Below are 10879 nucleotides of genomic sequence, written 5' to 3'. Positions count from 1 at the left end.
TAGATATCTCCTATTTAGTTGAGAAAAATTGTGCCTAATTAAACATCCTACTAAGGCGTTACTACTATCGATTGATGAATTGTAATAATTCTTTTCATATAACAATTAGTTAAGAATTACAGAGATAACTGACTAAGTGCATATTTACTCTGAAGCAAGCTTGCTGAGTTCAAAAGATTGCAGCCTTTAATTTCTTATGTGCCATCTTTCAAGAAAAATATATGAAGAATGATGTTGTGCATCTTTTTACTATTTGGTGGGATCTATAAATTAGGGATTTCTGTATGATATGCAAGTGGAACAGGGCTACACACACAAAATGAAAAGGTGCTTCAATGTTTGGAAATAACTGTCCATTATGTATATTATACCCCAAAGGCCATTTAACAGAGACATGTTATGTTCTTCACCATGTCACATAAACCACAGTTGAATCTAAAGGCGCAGGGACAGAAACAGTCATCACCAGCCAAGCAAGAAATATGTCTCCACTGAACATGGAAAACAAAAAAGATTGCAGTTCTTTGCTGCTCAAGTTGTGGGAACCCAGTGGTTGTGAAAATGTGAGGGAAGAGGGGAATGTGCATTGCTAACAAAAAAGAGGAGACATTTGTTACATTTTCCTTTAAAACAAAAAACAACCACGTCATAAAGAAAACAAAATCAATTCCAAGTCAGGTTTTTCAATACCACATTTATGCATGGTGTTAAGGGTGGCCTAGCATATCTCTGTACATCACTTTATTACTCAACACTCAATGACCCACGGCTGAAAGTGAGGGCTGCACTGTAAAGCATTGTGGTTGAGCTCATGATGAGGTGTTCATTTGGGTCAGACATGCAAATCAACACTCAAAGCTGAAGTAGCAAAGTGATGAATGAGTGAACGTGTGTAAACCAGCTCATAAACACGTCTGAACTTCTGGCTATATCAGGGCTTTGCAGGCTTATATCAAGGAAGTATATTCTTAGACAGTCTCCTGGACCTTATTGTGCTCCCAGAGACCCAAGTTCATTTCAGCAGCTTCATCTGTGCAACCAGTTCTAGAGGAGAGTGACGTGGCCATGGATTCCTTGATAACCTCAAAACTGGAACTGTTGTAATGTACTGTGCATGGCGCTACCTTTAAGAACTTTCCAGAAACATCAACTGGTTCAGAAGGTGGCAGAGCGCTGGGTGCTGTAGTGCATCTGCCAATGTCCCCCACCGTGCTTCTCCTTGTCAAGGTTTTGGATCGCTCGGTGGCACATTATGCCTATGTGGAAAGAATCACACTAACTCCCAGTTTGTTTCAGGACACAATTTAAAGTGTTGGACTAAACTTTTAGATCTTTAAATAGGTTGATTCCCAGGTACTCTCTGCATGAACTTCCCCATTCTGGCCCTGCTTTAAGTACAGGGCCGGCCCACCCATGAGGCTAGGGGAGGTGATCATCTCAGGCGGCAGATCCACAAAGGCAGCAGATTCCAGTGTCAATCTTTCTCTCCTTTGCCCCCTGTTCCTGATCTTCACTCGTCCCTTCCTTGCTGGTGGGAAGCGGAGTGCCATTTTGAGGCATGCTTGGGCCAGCATTGCCTGAGATCAAGGTGGCTGGTACAAGGGACAGTGCCTTTTTTGTTGTGGTGTCACGTTTATGGTACAATCCCCTCAACTGAAGTCGTCAGGTCTGTCTGCTAGGCTAGTGAGAACCATTTAGTATCAGAGAACATAAACTTTTTTTAAAAATGCAGTTCTTATTGTAATTTTGTTTACAGCTGCTATTGCTTGATGATGATGATGATGGATGCTTTTTTTGTCTTTAATATGTGCATTTTTATTGACGTATTTGCTTTTTATTGAAGTGTGTTCGTTTTATGTGCTTGTAAGCTGCCCTGGGAGCTTTTTAAAAGCTGCGTGGCAAGCTAAACATTTAAACAAATAAGCAAAGGATACATGTTCCACTTCCTTGCGGATCTGCGTGTTAGCACTGGCGTATCTGAAGCTACAGTCGGATAATATCACACACTAAGGAAATGTAACGGTCATGCAACAGAGAAGGAACAGACATCGCATCGTATAATGGTGTTAAGGTAGCTACACTCCAAATCCCACAACACTGGATAACTCATATCCCCAAGTATCTGTTCATTTTGCTTAAAGCGTCACACACTGTGTTCAGGTCACTCCGAAGATCCTGGACAACGTTTTCAATACTTCTGGTGTCTTTCAGAATTTCAATGCTTTGGGTGTATGGGTTGAAATATACTGAAAAGGGACGGTTGATTGATTTTGCAAAGTCCCTGAAAGTTTTAAAAAAAAGAAAAGAAAGAAAATTAACTCCTATTTCTGTGCCTTCAGATAAGAGAAAATTAGATTTGGGGGTTGTTTTTAAGGGTCAAGTGAGAGAACTTGCCTCATTTTTTCTTTGGCTTCTTCAAAACTTTCAGAGACAAAGTAAGCTTCCTGGAAAGTCGTGATAAGGCATTCTTGCAAGCAGGTTGTCTTTGGATCAAATGTTTTCACATTGGCTTTATCAGACAGAGCGTGCTGCAAAACACACGACATCATCTGTTAAATTATATTACAGAATGCTCAAGTGTTTCTTTACACCCAGCTTTTATAGCATAGTATGCTCTCAAACACAGTTGCTAGTCTCACTCATTTTATGTAGAGTGGTCTTTAATCATCAATAGGCTGAATCAATTTTTATTCAAAAAATTGTTAGTTGCTGTAAGAGCCTTTCCCCCAAATGATGACATAATCGAAAACAACTAAGAGCTATCTCTGCCCCATATGCATAAGCGGCTTAAATCATCAACCTTGAAGAGACAGTCATCAATAAATATTCCAAGCAGAATTACTGGGGTAGCGCAAATTACCAGCTTCTCCAGGCAATAAACGTTTGCCCATTTTACAAGTAAAATTTAATCTTACGATGTTATTCACACAACTTATGCCATTTGTGTGACAGTCAATATCGTATCTTGAAAATGCATTTCGGTCTACAAGTGAAATAGATATATGGTGAACAGTTGATAATTTTTTAAAAATTGTATGTTGATAGAAGACATTATTAACCTTTCACGCAAATACTGCTAGGGAAGGACTAGGCAAACAGATAGATAGATTATAGTGATAAGAGGAAGCAAAGGAAAACATGCATGTATTTCCAAAAGAGCAATTGAACAGCATCCTTGTGATAAGAAAGAGAAATGAACTTGCTGTGTTTGGACACCATATTAAACTATAGTTTAGCGGAGCATGAACAGGCCCAGCCTCTTTCAGGGTCCCCACAGTCTGATCCCAGATGCTCCTCTGCGTGGCTTCACCACAGTCAGCATGGCCAGAATAGTGTTTAACATTTAACTATGATGGCTTTAAAGAGGCCAGATTTGGAAACTATGGTTTGAAATTGGCTTGTTTGAAACAAAGCACAATAACTTTCATTGGGTCAGACAATACGATAAACTGTAAGCTAGCCAAAAGCGGGGCATAACAGGCTTATACATTCTCTGCCGTCATGCGAAATGATCTGGAACACAACCCCTATGCAGATCAGGGATTGCCTGTATATATATGTTTTTAAGTGTTCAATATCAAAGGCAGGCACACTTTAAATCAGACATTCCCACACTTGTTCCTCTCCAGACATGGTGTTCAAAACATGTGGAGATGCAGATGGGATAGAAATTCAACTCAGCTCTAATTTAAAGGTGAATCTATTAAATTCACACTTTCTAGAACAATATGTAAACAACACAGCTATCCATTTGCAATTCACACATACCCAGTTTTTGTAATGCAGTTCTCCAACCGATAATGTTTATAAAAATGCTTATATTAGCAGAAAGTGTGTGTTGAAATGAATATATTGGTAAAAATAGCAGCAGCACTGGCAGGAGGAATAGAGACATTCCAGGATCAAATCCGAAACTGGGACGGTTTTTGTAATTCCGGGACTGTCCCTGAAAAATTGGGACGCTTAGAGGGTATTCCCAATACCCCTCACAGAGCTACAACTCTCAGAGTTACATGTGAAGAGAGATTGATTGTTAAACCACGCTGCAAGTTGCTAGCCTCACTACACTGTAGGTTTCTTAATTGTGGTTTTTTTTAATTCTGCTTGAGAAAATAAACCTTCTGGAAAAGACACACTTAAATGTTGGAAGGTTGCCTATGGCAACAGGGATTTTTGGATGGCGTGTTTTCAGATTGCCAGAAATGTTTTACAACATCAATAGAATTATTTTTAAATAAAATTTAGACCGATGTAATGTTATAGATTGTTTACACAAATGGAAGGAGTTTTTAAAGATCAAGAGCCCCCAAAATATATCCCCGGCCTCAACTTTATGTCATTTACCAGTATCATTTCAATGTGCTTTTGGCAAAAGCCCACATGTTGGCAGAACCCTGCTTCTGGTAGAGCCTGGAAGAGAGGTATTTCTGCCTCATTCCAATACTCTCCAATGGCTTTGCTTGGAGGTTAGGACTTCACTGCCCCATTTGCTTTTTGCCACTCTGTTTCTTTCAAATCCATGCACTTGTGGAAAAGGAATGCATGCTTTATTTGGAATCGGGCCCCTTTTTGAAATGCGTTTTTCAAGCACTCCAAAACACATGTACTAATGGCTACCAGCGCCGTTTAGAAATAGGTAAATACAATCAGCCTCAAATTATACAAGAAATATGTATCTTTATGCAGCAGAGAGCTGGTTACTAGCCATAAATAATGCAGGCTTATGTATATTTATTGTTTACATTCCTACCTTGAGTTCTCCAATGGAAGATAGAAGCCCTGCTCCGTAAGCCCGGAGTTGCCCGTCTTGCTTACAAAGGCCAAATTCAATAGTGAAAAAATAGCACTGTAAGAAAGAGAAACAGATGCCCCTGAGTCCGGATGTGTGCACAAGTTCAAAGAACGCATGTCATCAGGGCTTTCGCTTGCATACACCACTACTTCAGAATTTCATGTTTTTTAAATAAGTTCAATCAAGGACATACACATTTCAGTACTTTAAATGTAATTTTCCCACAAAGGGCAAAATCAGGGACGCTCTGATTTATTTCCTCCGGCTCCGTCCTAAATCTGTTTAAGAAGTGTCGCCATTAGAATCAGCATGATTCATGGAAGGAAGCACCTATGGTTGAGGCAGTACACGTGCACCTTTGTAGCAGTCAGTAAGTATGAAGTGTTTGCTTGAATATGTTAAATTATTCCAAACCATCTTCGCCCACATACACACAAAATCAACAAAAAAGGCACAGGTTATATATACATATACATATACATACACTTATATACAGTTTTGAAATGCAGGCATATCATGAAACGCTACAAAGAAAGAATCCAAAATGCAGGCAGTTGTATTGATCCATATATATATAATATTAATGCACACAGACATCCAAAACAGCAGCAGTGCATGGTGTAATACCCAGTTATTAGAATCAACTGACAGTCATAGACTAGGAAGCTGCAAATGGTCGAGTAGTGGCTGGCTACAATGCTGAAGTTTAGCTGAGGAGTCCCAGGTTCACATCCCTGATCAGCCAAGTGGCATGGCTGCAATCCTATACAAAGTTGCCTGGGAGTAAGCTCCGCTGAACTCAGTTGTAAACTGAGGTTTTACCCACAGCGCCAGGAAATAGGAACCCACTAAATGGAAAGGAGTGTCGAGCCTCTGCTTGATTCTTTTCCTCCTTCTCAGTGTTCTTCTATGGAGTGACAAACAATAAACAATAGAAACACCTGAAGGCCTCAAGATCACCTCAGTCACTTGCCCATGCCAGGAGGGGCCATCGCTTAGCCTGGTGCATCCTGCTCTGAAAATGCTTCCATTCCTTCCCACCCACCCTTTCCTACTCCATTAGTTGTTGGTGGCATTACTGCAACCATCCAGGGATGGTTGAGCTTTTTGGGGAGAAGCACCCAAAAAAACACCATGATGCCTGCCACCTCTGTCATGCTGCCCCAAGCGCCATGCAGGGAAACGTCACAGCAACACTGCAGAGGTGACAGAATGCAGCAAAGAGGTGCCAGGACTCAGTTCCAGTGAGTTCCGCCTGAAATAAGCCCTGCAGCCATGGAAATAATCAAGTATTGAAAGACCTACATTTGCTCCCAGTACGTTTCCGAGCACAATTCAAAGAGTTGGTGCTGACCTTTAAAGCCCTAAACGGCCTCAGTCCTGTATACCTGAAGGAGCGTCTCCACCCCCATCGTTCAGCTGGACACTGAGGTCCAGTGCCGAGGGCCTTCTGGCGGTTCCCTCATGGCGAGAAGCAAAGCTACAGGGAACCAGGCAGAGGGCCTTCTCGGTAGTGGCACCTGCCCTGTGGAATGCCCTCCCATCAGATGTCAAGGAAATAAACAACTATATGACTTTTAGAAGGCATCTGAAGGCAGACCTGTTTAGGGAAGTTTTTAATGACTGGTGTTTTAATGTACTTTTAATCTTTTGTTGGAAGACGCCCAGAGTGGCTGGCGAAACCCAGGCACATGGGCGGGGTATAAATAACAAATTGTTGTTGTTGTTGTTTACCTGTGTGAAAAATGAGAAGCAAAAAGACCTTCTGTAGCAGAGTTGTGAAAGAACCTGCAGGTTTGAATTTGTAATCTTAGTCAAGACGAATGTGTAGGTATTCTTGAAAACCCGAAAGCCTGAACCAGCACAGTTTATTTAACAGAATGGTCGAGCTGCACATAATCCGAAAGTTAGCCTGATAGTATAGTATGATTACCACCAGGTGGTGTTTCTGCAGTACGTTAGGAAGAAACACAAGGTTGCCAGGCTGTTTTGCTGTTGATTTTAACCACCTTCTCCATGTGATCCACTGTTGGCAGGGATCCCAAAAGCCGTTTAAAGCGCACATACGGGGCTTGCACTAGCCAAGTGGAATAATGGACTTTTCATGGAACAGCTGACTTCCATTGCTTATCAGAAAGTGCTTTTTAGAATGCTTCTATCAGTTTGCCACGAGGCATCAGGAGCTGCTGTTTGAGGAAAACAAATCTAAAAAGTCCCTCAGGCCCACAGAGCTAGTTCCACATTCATAGATCATGGCCTTTATCTCCTGTGGTTTTCAAGATATATAAATTAATCATATTACTCTGAATACAGTTGACTCACACTTTACACTCCTTTAACTGGTGCAAATTCAGCTTGTATGTGCTTGGCCAAAATAAATTTAAAAATGAAAGGGAGTGGTTGTCATGGGGGACAATGGCCATTGCACTCATCTTAGCATCTGGAAGTACAGGGAGAGTGTGTTTTGACTCTATGTGATTAAGTCATCTATAAAGACAGGCAGACAAACAAATTAGCACAGGCTAATGAATAACGGCATATTTCTGGAGAGGGATACATGGTTGTATAGTCATGGTGTTAATTCCTGTTCTATCTGATGTCACTATTTCTGTTGCAGAGAGAATGCAATCTAATCCAGGAATAGCCAGTGTTGAGCCCTCTAGATGTTGTACAATGACAATACACAACAGCAAAACCAATGGCCAAGAATAATGGGAACTGCGGTTCAAGAACATCTGGCATGCAAAATGTTGACTACTCCTGATCTAAGCCATCTCAGGTTTAATGCCAGCAGCCAAGGTAACTAAGGTAGGTGACAGCATTTTCTCCTCCTTTCATTTTGACTAGCCCCCTCCCTCATTTTATAGATTATAAAGGATCTAGAAATAACATTGGCATGGGTCCTACCTAGGCTTCATCTAGCATTAGTATGCTCCCAGCAATGGAAGCAGCTTCCATCAATTTCCCCTTTCACCTCTTCTGCCCTTTGAAAATCTTCTCTGGAGATTTAGGGGACCCTCTGGAACAACACAAGAGGCTGTGCAGGAGCCAGGAGAAAAGAGAATTGGCAAATACCTCCCCCAGTTCTGTTAGCAGGATCCTAGTGATCCCAGTTCTCTTTGTGAACAGTAGAAGCCCTTCTCTTTGTGGATGCCTAGTTAAGATCCAAACCATTGTGTGGAATAGTTTGTAATCTTCTTGTCACATCTATTCATTTGTAGAAATGGGGTATTATTTACCTGTCTGCCAAAGATGCTCTAGAATTTAATTCACTTATGCTTATGCGTAAGGTTGCCGATAACAGAGAACTAGTGGAATTAGTGTTTTAAAGGGGCTGTATTCCATCACCGTATATACATGCCAAAATAACTCATTTTCATTTTATAAGGGATAACAGTCTTTGAAAAGCCTGAGTTTTGAGAATATATATAGATAGATAAACTAAAGATAAAATGTCCAGATGGTAAAATGTAATTTGTATCTGCCAAGTTCTAATTTTTATCAATACCGTATATTTAGAACAACCCTTCATATGAATAATAAGAAAAAGCTACTGCAAATGTAATTTATTTCCTGTATGCAGCATCTATGGTAGATTCTGATTCACAAAGCTTTTGTTAGGATAGAGAATGAAGTATCTCGCCCAATGCTGCCATCTTCAGATCATTAGTCCTTAATACAATTATTTTAACCTTTGCAGAATATTCTGTTGATTTCACTGCTTTGGAGAACTATTCTGGCAATAAATCCATTCTAATTAAGAAAAGATAAACTAAAAATAGAGGATTCACATTTTAAATAAGAATAGGCTCCCATCAGGCTTCACTCTGTTTTCTTTAATTTCTTTAACATATACTGAGTTATTCTCTGCTAAGCCTTTTAAAGTTTTTTTTAAAGTATTCTTAAATTAAAAGGGGGTAATTAAAAGCATTCCTCAAACCAATTCAATTATCTGAGATTCTCCTTTCTTTGGTTATATTTATTGCTTCCTTCCACAGCTACTAAAACAATGTAGTAGAGAAATAAATAGTGATTCTCAATTTAGATGCCTTTCAACATACAAAGGTATTCTGAAATACTGGCTCCCTGTCCATCAAAAGTGCACAAACACATCAGGTGTGCAGCTCGTAGAGTTCCTATTAAACTTAATAGTTTCAGTAACTGAGATAACAGCAGATGCACCTATCATATCCCATCAGAAAATGCTTTTAAAAATGCTCATCCCTGTTCCTTTAACTGAAGTCAAGGGCCTTTGCCCAAATTCACCTAAACAGGAGCATAAGTGATGCTTCCTCATGCATGAAGGCATCTTTACACCTTCAAATGTCTCTTGAATATGGGCCAGTGGGAATTGCCCCATTAATGTCAGTAGGAACCAGAGGAAGCCCTAGAAATGCACAATCGGCAGGGAGTTTATTCTGTCGAGCCATTAAATTGGGGCCTCCTGTGGAAATGATCAATGCAACACGCTGGGCCAGGAGAAGCTCACCTGATAAAAGGAAGCAAAGTTTCTTACTCTACTATGCATTTATTTGATAGAGGCTGGAAGGCATTTACTTGAAGCAGCATTTTGGGGCTACAGATCATTATTAAAAATATATATACCGTCGTACCTTGGATCCCAAATGCCTTGCTAGTCAAATGTTTTGGCTCCCGAATGCCGCAAACCCAAAAGTGAGTGTTCCGGTTTGCAAATGTTCTTTGGAACCCGAACGTCTGACGCAGCTTCCAGTTGGCTGCAGGAGCTCCCTGCAGCCAATTAGAAGCCACACCTTGGTTTCTGAACATTTTGGAAGTCAAACGGACTTCCAGAACTGATTCCATTTGACTTCTGAGGTACTGTATATATGAAGGTGATTATTTCAAAGATGAGTGTGTACGACAGAAATCCACAAACCTTCATAACAGCATAGGAGCTTCTCAGATCATTCATTGATTTAGTACCTATGCTAAGCATATATTCTAGAAATCGACCCACTGATATCAATGGTGTAACTTTGGGTGGAAGAGGACAAGAACTGGACACAATGTACCACTCACCTAAAGATACAAAATACCCGTAATTTTATAGCACTAAGAAACAGTAGCAATTCAATTGCTGGCATTGCCAGATCCCTAGCTCTAGCAGAATTGTGTTCCCTCCCATCCTAAACAGAAGAGGGAAGCTTACCTTGACCTTTCATGTATCCTTGGCCTCCACTTCTATATCTCCACAGCATCACCCTCTCTTCTCATAGGGAGTCTTGTCTGTGTCACTTCTGAACTAGAAGCACACAGCACAAGAGAGGGCTAGAAACACTATTCATGCTACATTCATTGCTGAAGTAAGGGAAATGGGTTGGCACCAGTACAGCAGGGGTTTTTTTTGGGGGGGGGTCAAAGTTGTAGCTGAAGCTAAAATTAACTGGTACTACTGAGAGAAAAGAAGTTTCACTGTCTTGACCATAGGTCATAAGAAAAAGCATGTAAAATACATGTGTAAGCAAATAAAAATTTGTGGCACAATAAAAAAAAATTCGAAAGTATGCAATAAAGCAAATAGAAACATATACGTTTCTATTATACAACATATACAACATATACGTTGTAGTTAAGATTTGGGGGGGGGTTATCCAATTGGTGTCCCACCCTCTGATGGAAAGCTCTTTGATCCAGCAGAGTCTTCTGTTAGTGAAAGGAGGAGTGAGGGAACCTTTAGCAACTCCTTCCCCCGTCACCTCCAGAGCAGGTGGGTGTAGTGTAGGAGGGAGGCTCACTCACTAAAGGTCTTCTTGAACCCTGTTCCACTGATGGATCGCTCCATTGGATCAAAGAGTCTCCCATCAGCAACTGGATACTGTGGGAACTGCAACAGGAAGGATCATTCAGTTTGTAACTCATGAGTTAATTCTGTTATAATTGAGTGGAGGTGTTGCTTAGGCCAGTCCCAATGTGACTGCAGCTTAATAGCCAAACAGATACGCTGTTCCTTGCAAGCAACATTCCCTTCAAATGAGTAGAAACTTTGCTTATCTCTTCCATACAATATATTCTACATCAGCTCCAAATTACAATAAATATAACGTTGATACCTATGGTATTAATAGT

General features: G+C 40.6%; 1 protein-coding gene across 1 annotated transcript in view; it reads right to left on the bottom strand.

Moving 5' to 3' along the window:
• Nucleotides 1–674: 674 nt before the first annotated feature.
• TPH2 (tryptophan hydroxylase 2) overlaps nt 675–10879 on the bottom strand; it is a 58938-nt gene continuing 48733 nt past the window's right edge. The window contains exons 9-11 of the mRNA XM_053406431.1: nt 4751–4846; nt 2395–2528; nt 675–2281 (exon numbers count right to left, since the gene is read on the bottom strand). Coding sequence (XP_053262406.1) covers nt 2107–2281; nt 2395–2528; nt 4751–4846 — 405 coding nt within the window. The 3' untranslated portion in view covers nt 675–2106. The remainder of the gene's footprint in view (nt 2282–2394; nt 2529–4750; nt 4847–10879) is intronic.

This window comes from Podarcis raffonei, chromosome 10 (genome assembly GCF_027172205.1).
Source record: "Podarcis raffonei isolate rPodRaf1 chromosome 10, rPodRaf1.pri, whole genome shotgun sequence".
NCBI lineage: Eukaryota > Metazoa > Chordata > Lepidosauria > Squamata > Lacertidae > Podarcis > Podarcis raffonei.
The sequence above is the reverse complement of the archived record's forward strand: the minus strand, read 5'-3'. Positions and strand labels throughout refer to the sequence as shown.